Below are 13,525 nucleotides of genomic sequence, written 5' to 3'. Positions count from 1 at the left end.
CCCTTCCTACTCTATGATTCTCTGAGATGAGGCAGTGGTTTCAAGGCACATGGGTCATTCCCTGGTTCAGCAGTTGGTTTTCTTGCAGAGTGTACCTGATACGCTAATCTCTACTCGCCTTTCCTCAGGGCTTGCAAAAGTAACAGGTTCCCTCTCAGCCCCAGATCCTTTTCCTCTCCCGAAAAGGCAAGAAGCAAATCCTGCCGTGTACTAAACATCGCTACAAATTTATTACAGATTTGTTTTTTCAAGTACACTTTGAAAAGTTAACAACCACTTTTGCTTCTTGTTTTTTTAAATGTGAATACAAATTAAACACACACAAAAAAACCCATACACCCCCCCAAGGTGGCAATGCGGTGAGTACAAAGGGTCTGGGGAAGGGGGAAGAAAAGCAGGAGTGATGGGGAAGCAGCAAGAAGAGAGGAAGAGAAGCGGAGTCGGTCCTTTGCACTTGGGAACTGTGGCAGTGGTTATTCCAGCCACAGGAGGTTCATAGAGATGTCCGACAGTGACAAACTGGCCCCGTAGCACCTCTGCTTACAAATATAGTTATTTTGCTTGAAAAGGGGCCAGGCTTTACGGCCCAGTCTCCTGGGCCAGTTTGATGGAAAGGTAGCTCCCGGCTCTGCTGTCAGGAGATAAATATTGAGGGGGAGAAAATTTGGCTTGGGAGGAGAGAACTTGATGCTGTTTCACTAACAGCCCCACCCCCCACCCCTCGGAGGAAAAGCTCATCTGAGCCAGCCTTCGGGCCGGGCTGCCTGCTCTAAAACGGCTCCCAGTGGTTCTGCTACCTCCCGGAGGTCAGGGAGCCGACCAGTAGAGAAAGCCAGCTAAGGGACTCAAGGTAAGAGACGTTTACTTGCCCACTGTGCTGGAGGACTAGATTTCCCTCCTGCCCTTAAGGAGTGATGTTTGTCAAAGAATTGGCAGCCCTTTCGGAGGGCAAGGGGATCGGATGCTCCAATCTGAGGCTCTCACCATTACGTGAAACAAAGGGTTTCCACGCTTTGGCAGGGTGAGCCTTTGACGAAAGACCGCGGAGGGCCACGAGCTGCCAGTGAGAGCGCTGAGACGGCCGCGAACGAACAAACAGGCAGAAGGCCTCGGAACATCCCCCTGACCCATCGGGGGCCAGCACCTTCTCACCTTTTGTGGGAGGGCCAAAGGGAAAATGCCACCCCCCTGCACAGTGATGGGAGAAGCCCAGGGCAGACTTGGGAACCCCACCCCCATAGTTAGTTGCCATGCTCCAGAAGACCCCCCCTCCCCAAGCCCAGTTCTAGCAGGCTTGCCCTCTGAGAGGCTGTGCCAGTCCTGCCCCCAGCAGTGTATTAGATAGGAGGCAAGCCCGAAAGCTGACCGCTCACGGGCTTGGCTGGCAGGCAGGCAGGGAAGGCAGGCTGGGGGAATGATTACAGCAGCTGGCACGAGGTCTTCTTACGCCCACGTTTGGCCTGCAAGGCAGCCCGGGTGGCCATCTCAAACACTTCCCGCACGCCGTCCTTCGTCTTGGCAGAGCATTCCAGGTATCCGAAAGCACTAATCCGGTTGGCCATGTCGCGGCCCTCCTCGGGCTTCACTGGCTCCTGAGAGGGAAAAGAGGCAGGGTGAGGTCGAGTGGCTTTCGCCTGGTTGGGGGAAAGTGTCCTGAAGACAAAAGCAGCAAGTTAAAAAACAGGTCTGCATCAGTCATACCAGATCCATGTTCTCTGTAAACCACCTTGAGCCGTAAAGGAGAGTGGCATAAAGATGTAATAAATAAATAAATAAACAAATAAACAAATAAACAAATAAAAATTGTGCATCAGCTGTTACTTGACAGCACTTTCCAGCAACATGGAAGCCCCCGCCTCATCAGAGACCCCCATCAACCACCCACCACCTACAAAAAAAAGAGGAGACCAGCTCCATTAAATTCACACCATTCTGAATGAATATAAACAGATTCCTCCCCAACTAACACATGATCTGCAGAGCTGCAAAGAATGGGCAGTATTAAAAATCCAGAATGAATGAATGAATGAATGAATGAATGAATGAATGAATGAATGGTCATGTTCTCCCTAGCAATGCTCACTATTAACCACCCTCCAAACAGTATTCCCCCCCCCCACAACCCTAGTATAGACTATAAAGCATCTAGCCTCACCTGCTTCATCTTAGCCAGCTCCCGGCGTGTGTGTTCGTCATTACGAAGATCTTTCTTGTTCCCCACCAGAATTATAGGCACGTTGGGACAGAAGTGCTTCACCTCCGGAGTCCACTTTTCCGGGATGTTCTCTGCAAGGGCATAAACACTAAGTCCCATAACTGTAAATGTATAAAGGTCCTCTTGCAAGAAGAAGAGGAAGGGTTGGTTCTTATATGCCACTTTTCTCTACCTGAAGGAGTCTCAAAGCGGCTTACAGTCACCTTCCCTTTCCTCTCCCCACAACAGACACCCTGTGAGGTGGGTGAGGCTGAGAGAGCCCTTATATTCCTGCTTGGTCAGAACAGATTTATCAGGGCCGTGGAGAGCCCAAGGTCACTCCTCTGGCTGCATGGGGGGAGCGCAGAATTGAACCCAGCTCGCCAGATTAGAAGTCCACACTCCTAACCACTACACCAAACTGGAATTCAACCATCAGTATCAGATGGCATGCTACATCCCTCTGAAGACAGTTGGGAAATATTCCCAGGGCTAGTTCAGCGACCTTCAGACACTTGCTGGAGGGGATTTTCGGAACCCAGCCTCAGTATCAAAGTGGTGGTCTCAGAACGCTGACCAAGGGAAGGTATAAGTGATAAAACAGTGGGTGTAAGCATGGAGGTGGTGAAGGGTAATACACTACAGCTCTCCCTTAGGAAGTCAGCTTGGGAATAGGTCAAAGAACTCTGCTGGGATATCATACTCCAGAAGACAGAGCCAAGAAAGGAAATTCATTCTATCTGGGCTTGTTGCTCAGGCCCTGGAGGCACAGCCCTCCCAGGCATCCAGGGAAGGGATTAAGGACTCACCTAAACTGTCGGGACTGTCAATGGAGAAGCACATGAGGATGACATCTGTGTCAGGGTAGGAGAGGGGTCTCAGGCGGTCATAATCCTCTTGGCCAGCAGTATCCCAGAGGGCAAGTTCTACCTGCGCAAACAGAAACACAGCAACTCAATCTGAAGGTGTCCTTGGAGCGTCACTGCCTCCGTTGGTTCAAGATCAATTGGATGCCAACGGTTTACCCCACAATATCCCGAGAATGTTTCAATGAAGGCGATTAGAGCAGTTGCTGCAGGAAGTTGGCAGAATTTGAATGCAGCCACAGAGGGGTGCTTCAAACCCCACTTCAGGCTTTCTCCACCAGGTTTCGTGAAGCGGTTGGGGTTTCCTGACTGCCCTGGAAGGGTTTCTCAAATGGGTGGGAATTATTTGTATATTTTTAAAAGTTGTTAAACGTTTATGGGGCGACCATGTATGGTCATATTGGCCCACCCACCCGTCCCAAAATGGCCAGTGAGAGACCTGGAGGAGGTGGGAAGGGGAGGGGCCCAAGTTGGGCGTGTCCACAGCTCTGCTTCCCAACCATATTCTGCATGATCGCTTTACTTCTGGAGATTCTCAAACTTGAAGAATGTTTCAGGAGGATCTCAAGGGTTAGAGAGTTGAGAAGGGCTGCTCTACTCCATGACGGGCACCAAAAGAAAGCAGTCCCAAAGGAACCTTTAGTTTCTCCACTACTGGTTCCTCCTTCACGCCCATGCAGATGGCTTTGATATTTGGAGATATGTGCAGTTTCATTGTATTTTTAATAACTATTTATTTTTATTTATTCCTTAGATATTTAGCCCACTACTCTCCTGGTGAGCAGCCTTGACTCACAGGGAGAGAGGTGGATTTAAAACTTAATTGAGACAAAAGATGGGAAGAAAACCATGCTCAGCATCAGTGAAGATTTGGGACAAGCAAAAACTTAAAACTGCAACTAGAATCATAGAGTTGGAAGGGACCTCCTGTGTCATCTAGTCCAAATCCCTGTGCAGGATGCTCACAACCCTATCGCTCCTCCACTGTCACCTGCCACCCCATTGAGCCTTCACAGAATCAGCCTCTCTGTCAGATGGCTCTCCAGCCTCTGTTTAAAAATCTCCAAATATGGAGAACCCACCACCTCCTGGGGAAGCCTGTTCCATTGGGAAACCGCTCTGACTGTCAGGAACTTCTTCCGGATGTTGAGGCGGAATTTCTTTAGAATTAATTTCATCCCCTTGGTTCTGGTCCATCTCTCCGGGGCAAGAGAGAACTACTCTGCTCCATCCTCTATATGGCAGCTTTATCTATCCCCACACAAATGCCAGTTATCCTCAATAGGCAAACTGGGCATTTCAGCAATTGGTTAAAGCATGGATTTGCTACAATTTATAAAAAAGCAAACAAATGTTGCATATGGCACTGGACAAGAGAAAATGCCACCAAATGATAATAATGCTGAAACAATCTATCCAAAAGAGTCTCAAAGAGGCTTACATTCGCCTTCCCTTCCTCTCCCCACAACAGACACGCTGTGAGGGAGGTGAGGCTGAGAGGGTCCTAAAGTTACTGAAGACGAAGAAGAAGAGTTGGTTCTCATATGCCGCTTTTCTCTGCCCAAAGGAGTCTCAAAGCAACTTACGTCATCTTCTCTTCCTCTCCCCACAACACTCACCCTGTGAAGGAGGTGAGGCTGAGAGAGCCCTGATATAATTGCTCAGTCAAAACAGCTTTATCAGTGCTGTGGCAAGCCCAAGGTCACCCAGCTGGATGCATGTAGAGGAGGAGCAGGGAATCGAACCCGGCTTTCCAGATTAGAAGTCGGCACTCCTAATCACTACACCAAGCTGGCTCTCTTGGAGAGGACGATGCCTAACAGCACAGACAGTCAAGATGGTCCAGGCAACTAGCCTGTGTCAAATAAAAGCCTGAAAGGTTGATAAGAAGATACTTAGATTTCTAATTAATACTCACAGCATCCCACCATGAGTCTGACAGAGCTGCACGGCAGGCTTTCTGTGAGTCTGAGGTGCTAACTTCCATCAAGAAGTCAGTTTGATTAATTTTATTATCAGTTATATCCTATTAAATACTCGCGATAGCTCTGTCAGCCGGGCAAGAAAAAATGTAGCAGGCTGAACCCGAGAGCCATTACGAAAAAGCAACAGGTTAAAGAAATGAATTTATCTGTCAGCACTGAGTGGTGCAAACATTATTTACATTTCAACAAGCAATAACAAGAACATTTTTCATGTTTCTCATGCAACAGAACAATTGTAAGAGGCTGCAGAGTCCTGCCATGCACAGGATCCCCCCCCCCCCGATTAGAAGCACTCAGCCGGCTTCAAAGTTCAGCATTACCTGTTTTCCATCCACCTCAATGTCAGCCACGTAGTTCTCGAAGACGGTGGGGACATACACCTCCGGGAACTGGTCCTTGCTGAAGACAATAAGGAGGCAGGTCTTCCCACATGCTCCATCTCCCACAATGACAAGTTTCTTGCGTATGGCAGCCATCTCTACTGAAAGAGAAAGAGCTTCCTTTACCGAGACGGACACAACATAGCGACTGGCTCCGCAGGAGGGTTACTTTGACATGTATAGCATCATAGAATTGGAAGGGACCTCATGGGTCAACTAGTCCAACCCCCTGCACTGTGCAGGACACTCATATCCCAATCCCTGGTGGACAAGGACTGTTCAAAGGTTATCTCCCCACCATGGAGTCCACAAGTTCCATTACCAGAGACTGCACTCCCCACATTTCCCTCCCTGATTCTAAGATGGCAACTGAGAGGCTCAGCTGGTACTCCTTCCAGAAGCTGCATTTGGCTCCTGGAGCTTCCAGTTGCTGATTCTTGCAGGATTCATCAGATTCAAGAAAATGTGTGAATTTTAAAAAGTAATAAAAGAACGGGGATGACCACAGAGCAGACTGAAGTTCGTAGTAGTACCAAAGATTAAAGTACCTTATAAAAACTGAACATAGATTGGGATGTGGCCAATACTTAGCCATGAACTAGACCACAAATTTCTACTGCTGCAGTAAAACACCTTCCCCGTAACAACACAATGAAGCACAGAATTAAAGCATAAGGTTAGGCTACTCTGAAAAGCAAGGATTGCCAAGACTATGCATCTCCTACCCTCAAAGAACAAGTGAGGCAACAATAACTGTTTATTGTGCCACAGGCACACCCCAAAAAAGTCCCTAACACAAAAAAGTCCCTAACAGTGCTGCTGAACTCTGTGTGCGTAGTGGCAGAGTTCTGTGTAACGGTCAGGCTGCTGAACTTGACATGTACCAGCTTGGTACAGAGGTTAAGAGAGCCGGGTTCTAATCTGGAGCTGGGTTTGATTCTCTGCTCTTCTATATGCAGCCGGCTGGGTGACCTAGGGCTAGTCACACTCCTGTTAGAGCTCTTCTCACAGAGTTGTGTCACTCAACCTCACCTTCTTCAGAGGGTGTCTGCTGTGGGGAGAGTAAGAGAAGGTGATTGTAAACCACTTTGAGATTCCTTTGGGTAATGAAAAGTGGGCTATAAAAGCCTTCTCCTAGTTTTATTACTCATTTGCTGCCTACCATTTAACTACGGTTTCCAAGATACTTTACTCTTTAAGAATTCAAAACTGCATTGGTGGAAAGACACTGCCCACTACACTGAAACTGCTGCTTGCTCAAGTATTCAGGTTACTTGTCCTCCTTGTCAGTATATCTCTGCAAAAGAAAGCACAAGGGCATCTGTGGGTACCCACAAAAGTCTTCTTTTGTGGCATTTATTGTAGCTTTGCTAGTTGTGGGAAAGAGACAATAATGTCCACAGAGCACCTGCATCTTACTGCTGAAATTCTTAAGAGGGGGGGGGGGAAATCAGATCCTCCAAAAGCTGAAATCAGTACTTGGTAGCACACGTCGCTGCCCTGCAGAACACCACAGCATGCTTCTGTGCATAAGTGGGCATGCTTCGCTTTTCACACTACCCCGCCTCCCTTTCATTTCCACAGAGAACCTCTACACAGAGCTGACTCTTATTAGCTAGGAGAATCCTTGACGACAACTCCTTGAAGGAACAGTGTCTGCTGGCCTCCCGCATCTGCACATATTTCTTCATTCACAAACCCTACCTATGAAGGAGAACACTCCTTGAGATAAACTATTCTGGAGGAAAAAAGATACACAGGCAAAACCAAGCTGCAGAGGAGGTTAGTTATTACTGAGCTTGATTCACAAATTACCAGGGTGGCGGTGGCTGCTTTGCGGTTGGACCCCATACCACCCAGGCGGCATTGGGTTGCCATAATCAGAAACAGGGAAACAATGTGGGGAGCAATCATGTCAGCACCACTGATCCCAAAGTGCACAACATGTCCTTGGAACTACCGAGCTTATAGGGTACATCGCTCATTGTGGCTAGCCCACACACTGTTATTGTGTAATTGTTGCCTTGTTTTCTACCACAAGGAGCAGGGCCCAGCCCCTCTTAGCAGAAGGATCAGGTAGCCAAAGCATCAAGGCAGACGGCGGGGGACAGGAGTTCTAGCAGCAGTTGTATCAGTATGCTTGTTCCTGTATTTTGTACTCTATCCCTATCCTTGACTTGGACCTCTTATGATGGGCAGCCAAACCTGTAGGTGAGGCCACTGACACTTCCTCCTGTGACAGACAGAAGTGCACAGCCAAAACTTTCCATCACACCTTCGTCTTAAGCAGCCACCCTACGTTTACAATTAGGATAAATCAGCACAGGAGAAGCAGTTCTTCCCAAAGCCGTCTTTTCATCCCAAAGTTTCCAGCATAGAAGGGGGATGCGTTTTTTACTTCCAGACACACAAATGAATATTTGTCCGTAACGTCATTCCTTTTCCAAGCAGAGAACAAAAATGAACTTTATTCATTCCGGGGATTTATACACCGCCGCTCGAGGCCTGCTGTGTGTGGGCTTAAAAGATGTGCATGATCCAAACATTAGATCTATCCATGTCAGTTTTTAAGAACAGTAAAGGTATGGCTCAGGCTGGAGATTTGAGATGTGTAACTCCTTTAAAAAAATGTAATGGTGACTGCACATGATCCTATTCAATACCAGGCCCTACAAGGAGCCACTGACTATAAGCCGTAACTTTCAGCCCACTGTATTGGCAAGTGCCACGCTGAGACAGCTTATGAAATGGGACCAAATGAACTCCAGTTGGCATCTCCTCCAGTCTGACTCACCAGATGCAGAACAGAAGTGTTTTTCTCTAGGAAAAAAAAAATTAACTGCTCAGTTCTGAAACTTGGTACTGGGGATTTGCAGCCAAGCCTAACTGAGCTGGAAGTCTGCATGAGGCCAAAAGGTTTTTAATGCCAAGTTTTGGAGTTAGGATGGGAGGAGCAGAACCGCCTGGTGACTAACTGCCTTGGATGTGCAGTGAAAAGATATTTAAAGCTAGGCAAAGTTACACCCATATCTGGCGCTCTAAACAACTGTCTCTCACCCTTCAAAAGCAAAGAAGTTTCAATCTGTTCAGGCCAAGATTTATATTGTCTGCTTTCTTTAGCAGGGTTTAAAGGCCAAGAATTAAGTTTCCAAATTAAACCTCAGATCAATTCTCTGCAGAGATTTCCCCCCTCATTGCTACGGAATCCTCTAGTACAGCTTCAGAGAGTCAAATCAAGAGACTTTTTACCTTCTGTAGCCAGGAGGACTTCCTATGGGGAAGGGCCACCAATTATAACATTAGGAACAGGTTCTATAATTCCAGAAATGTACCCAGCTTCAGGGTAATCTCCCCTAAGCTCATGTTTGTAATTTGCCACACAATTATGGAATGGAAAACATAACTATAAAACAAAAACACACATACACACACGAACAACCTTGCCAGACACTTAAAATGTATTAAATAAGTTATTTTAATCTAACAACATTCTCAAGTGAGTCAATAAACTAGGAAACAATCTTCCTGTTATTGAGGACAGAGGCAGATGTACAGCAAGAATCTAAATGAAATGTTATCTCCCTAGTAACAAAAGTAGTTAAAATTCTGGCACAGAAAACCCTTTCATGCTAGCCCAGAATTGGCTGCTGTGTGTGGACTTGGCTTAAAAGATGTGCGCAGCTCAAACCCATGTTAAATTTCAAGAACAGCAAAGATACTGCTCAGGCCTGAGATGCGTAGGCAGTCTTGTATTGTTCTCGAAAACAGTACCTTCCCCACCGCTAAAAAAAAATAAATGAGAACGCACTCTTTGTCGTGTTGTCTCTACTTATTGTGCTGTATGGATCATCTTTCCCTTTAGTTAAACGGAAGGGAGGAGGCCACCACTTCCCAAACACCCAAGAAAGTAAACTATCAGTTTTTTTTGTCTGCTGATAGACCGGATTTCCTGGTTACTTTTCCTCCATTGCTCTCTCTGGTGAGGAAAGCCAGAGTGACAGCTATGCAAAAGAGGCCATGAAGAAATCCAGAGCATTGCTGTCGCCTCCCAGCCAGCTACCAAAGACTAAAGTCATGCTCCTTCACACAAGGGTCAATTGCCTTGCAAACACTTCCTGAACTAAAGAACAAATCACTGAATATTGATATCCTCCTCACAGGAAACAGAACTTAGAGACGTTTCACAAAGAAAAAGCGTGAGGTAGTTAAGTGGTTTAAAGCTGCCTTGCCCCACAGGTTCCATAACACACTATCAGGGGAGATGTGAATCTTTTGACAGCCCTCTATCAGTAGCTTGATACTGAGGACTGGAAAAGGGCAGTTATGTTTGAGGTAAGAGCAGGGCTTTTTGTGATACCAGCCTTGTGTGTGTGTGTAAGGGGGGGGGGAGACGCTTTCCTAAATCTTGATCCTTATATGCTGGGCTGCCCCACTTTGCCTGAGTGAGCCGTCAGGAACAGCCCAGTGGGGATCTGCAGAGGAAGGAGGGGGGGAATGGTGGAAATTGGTGCAGCATTATATATGAGCATAGGCTCCTCTTGTAAACTGATGAACCACAGCTTACAGTAACACCTTAATTAAGACTGTAGGAACAGTCTACTATACAGTATTTATCAGCAAGATCAACTATCTGAATAAGTTCTCTACTGATCTCTCTCTCTTTCACGCACACACAAAATAGAACTGCACAGGACATAGAGGAGGTTCATATGAACTGATTTAGTCAACTGTATCTGGGAATCCCAGTGGCCTGTTCATGTCACAGAATGATGCCGAAATCAGGCAGGAGAGCAAAAGTCAGCCCACAGCAAGGTACCACACGATGCAGCAGAGGTTGACCTACTTTAAACTGCCACCCCAACACCTGCGTCCTAAGCCAGCACCCAACAATGCAGATGTGTTCTGCTTTCACAACTCCTAACAGTCTAAAACAAATCCGCAAATCCAATGGACAGGCACCCTTCTTTCCATCACCGTCACCAGAGACTCAAGGAAATGTTATACTGTTTATCTTCAGTTATGGATACCACTGTTAGTGTTGTTTTCCTGATGTTATGAATTGTACTGCATTATCCCTACGTTTTGTGCAAACTGCCCTGAGGTACAAGAGAGTGGCATAAAAATGTAGTTAATTAAGAAAGCTGCTATGCATAACCACTTCTGCTCTAACAAGACTGAAGCTCTTCTACAAGGAGAGGGGTCTTCAAGGCTAAACAGATGCTATCTAGCTTTCTATTTAATAAAGCGATTAAATGCACACAGCCTAAATCAAAGAATCCATCAACCTGTATCGTACTGAAGTACATATACACAATATCTGAGATTTTCTTCAGTTTTACTGATTCCAGTATGAAATAAATGGCTGCTTCCAAAGAATTATGTTTCAAGAATATTGTTAATTTTTTGTTGTTTCTGTAGGATGATCAATGTCAATGGAATAATAAACAAAACATTTTGAGCTATCCCCCTTAAAAGCTAAAGGATCCCCAAATTCGCCATGCATCAATGAACCAGAACTCTTTACTGAGATTGAAGCAGGATTTCAGCAAGTTTTAATACTAACAGAGTTCTCCCCGAACACCCTCTTTCCAATAGCCACATGCACAAATAGCCCATGCCTCAGATCTGGACTGAAACCCTCACTCAGCCAAGTCACTACTACCAATCAGGTCCTCACCTAGATGACGCTGGCTGGCTTGATTTCCTCATATCTCAGAAGCAAATCAGGGTCAGCCCTGGTTAGTACTTGGATGAGAGACCACCGAGGAAGGGTTGTTATGCATAAGCAGGTAATGGCAAACCAATTTTATTCAGCTCTTGCCGTGAAACCTGCATGTGGTTGCCATAAGTTGGTTGCAACTTGACATCACTTCCCACCACCATGAGGGAAGCAACCAACTTATACCAGACCCATGACTTCCACCTTGTGGGGATTTCCAGGCTGCAGATGAGCAGAGGGGATGTACCCCTGCCTTTCTTGCCAGTCTCCCATTCTACTATTGCTGCTGCATAGCTTTCAAACCGACGAGATCGGGCTTATTAGTTAGGGCTGCTACAGGCCAAGCACTGCCCTGTTGCTAGGAATTTGCCCCAGTCAAAAGAGGGTTCTTTAATATTATATTTTTACTGATGACAATGATTGTTGATTCATGATGCTACCCGCCCTGAGCTTTCAGGAAGGGCGGGATACGGAAAGGAGGCCTTATTTGTATTTATTTAACAGAGAGCCACCTGTTATCAAGGTAAGCGAATTCGGGATGTTGCATCTTCGCCAAACCTCCTCATTACCTCCTGCCTCTCCTCTCCCCCGCCCATAAAACAGCTCCCAGCCGTAGGCCGCTTCCCCTTACGCATCTGAAGGGCACTTCCTCTTCTTATGTGGCATCTGCCTGTTTTTCCTAGGGCTGCGCTCAAGGCTCGCCGCGCATGCGCAAGGCTGCGCCGGCTCCCCCACCCCATCCCATCCCATCCCTCACCCCCGAGTCGGAAGGTTCCATCCAATCAACGGCGCCTCAACGCTCCCCCCTCCCCCCCCGTTCCCCCTTTTATCTTCAGCCGCGAGGGTGCGCGCGACCCACCCTGGCGCCAACTGCCCCTCTCGCGCATGCGCTCCGCAACTGGCGTCGCGCGCTCTCCTTTCCCCTTCCCCCTCCCCACCGGCCAACTTTTCACTAACGGCCTTTTTTAAAAAAAAGCAAACCGACCCAACCCTTAACTGTCGCCTCCACAACAAGTTCGTTCGTCTCGGTCTCTCTCACGCTCAGGACTAAAGCGCCTGCTTCCGACCCAACGGAACACCCCGGCCCCACAAGCGCCTGCGCCTCACCGGGTTCAGTTGGCAGCCTCCCCTGCCGGCTCGCCCGCCGTCGCCGCTGTTGCTGCCGCCCGGACTCTCCACGGCTGCCCCCCTCGAAGCCCCACCCACCTCATGATTGGCAGGAGCCACCGCCCTATTGTATAATTGCATGCAAACGCCTCAGCGAGCCGCCGTCGTATAACAGGGGGACGTTCGCCAGTTTGAGACCGCCTCCCGTCAGACTGACGGCAAGCGGTAGCCAATGGGAAAGCGCCATTCGGCCCCGGATTTGAGACTGGGCGCGTCATCGGGCGCTGCCTGATTCCGGGAAGCTGGCCCAATCGCCAGCCGCTCGCCCCAGAGGCGGATAGCGCCGACCAATCACGCTCGCGTTCTGTGTACTTGTAGCCAATTGCAGACGGAAGGCGGGAATCCGCTTTTATTGGAGTTGCCTGGGATTGGCAGCCGGCGGTACCCAATAGATTATAAGACCGCCCCCTGGTTTAACTCTTTCTGCTACATCACAACAGCTGAGTCTTCCAGACCTTTGGCGCCTGTTAAGTTTCAATGGCAAACTTGACTTGTCAGTCTTGGCTGACTGTTGCCATCCTCCAGGTGGAGCCTGGAGATCTCCCGGAATTGCAGCTTCTCTCCAGACTAGAGGCAGCCTGAAATGCTTGGAAATATTGAAAACCACCCTTAACCACAACCGGCAGTGGAAGCAGAAAGGCCGCTCTCCTTTTCTGTCCACCTGGATGAGTGGATAGAAAGACAGTGCCAATGCAGTGCAGCCACTAAGACTTGGGCTAGGATCTGGAAGACCTGGGTTCAGAGCCCCACTGGACAGTCACAGCCTTTCAGAGAATCTACCTTGCATGGTTGCTGTGAGGATAAAATAGAATGATGTAAGCAGCTTTGGGGCCCCACTGGGGACAAAGGCAAGCTGCAAGTGAAATGAAAACATATATGACTGTTGCTGTAACCCAGCCCTGGTAAATCATTGTCCCTACTCATCCCCACTGAAGACTGAGAGTCATGATTTACAGCTGACTTAGAGACTCAAAGCCAGGGTGCAATTGGGCATAACTAGGCTGCTCTCCAGGTATGCCCGAAATACTGAAGTGTTTCTCATTCCCCGGTACCAATTTCACACACCGCACAGAGGAAGTTCATCTATGAACTGTTTCTTGCTGGCAGAGCTGCTGCATACAGAAGGTCACCAGGCCAATCCCAGCTTGTTCCCCATCAGGTAGAAAACTGGGAGGAAAAGGAAATAAATATCTTACACACTGCTAAATTGGCGA

The 13,525-nt window shown here is 47.8% G+C and overlaps 1 protein-coding gene across 5 annotated transcripts; it reads right to left on the bottom strand.

The window, feature by feature from the left end:
* Nucleotides 1-208: 208 nt before the first annotated feature.
* LOC143833507 (transforming protein RhoA-like) lies at nucleotides 209-12,425 on the bottom strand. Of its 5 annotated transcripts, none has more exons than XM_077329403.1 (5): nucleotides 12,252-12,425; nucleotides 5,366-5,523; nucleotides 3,004-3,124; nucleotides 2,156-2,286; nucleotides 209-1,592 (listed from the first exon to the last, which is right to left on the bottom strand). In XM_077329403.1, the coding sequence occupies exons 2-5, from the start codon at nucleotides 5,519-5,521 to the stop codon at nucleotides 1,419-1,421; spliced, it is 582 nt and encodes a 193-aa protein (XP_077185518.1). In that variant the 5' UTR covers nucleotides 5,522-5,523; nucleotides 12,252-12,425; the 3' UTR covers nucleotides 209-1,418. The 5 variants fall into 5 exon arrangements, with proteins under 5 accessions (XP_077185518.1, XP_077185519.1, XP_077185520.1 ...); XM_077329404.1 differs by having other exon boundaries at nucleotides 5,366-5,526; nucleotides 12,252-12,411; XM_077329405.1 differs by lacking the exon at nucleotides 12,252-12,425 and adding an exon at nucleotides 12,130-12,150.
* Nucleotides 12,426-13,525: the final 1,100 nt, after the last annotated feature.

Source organism: Paroedura picta, chromosome 3 (genome assembly GCF_049243985.1).
Source record: "Paroedura picta isolate Pp20150507F chromosome 3, Ppicta_v3.0, whole genome shotgun sequence".
Classification (NCBI taxonomy): Eukaryota; Metazoa; Chordata; class Lepidosauria; order Squamata; family Gekkonidae; genus Paroedura; species Paroedura picta.
The sequence above is the reverse complement of the archived record's forward strand: the minus strand, read 5'-3'. Positions and strand labels throughout refer to the sequence as shown.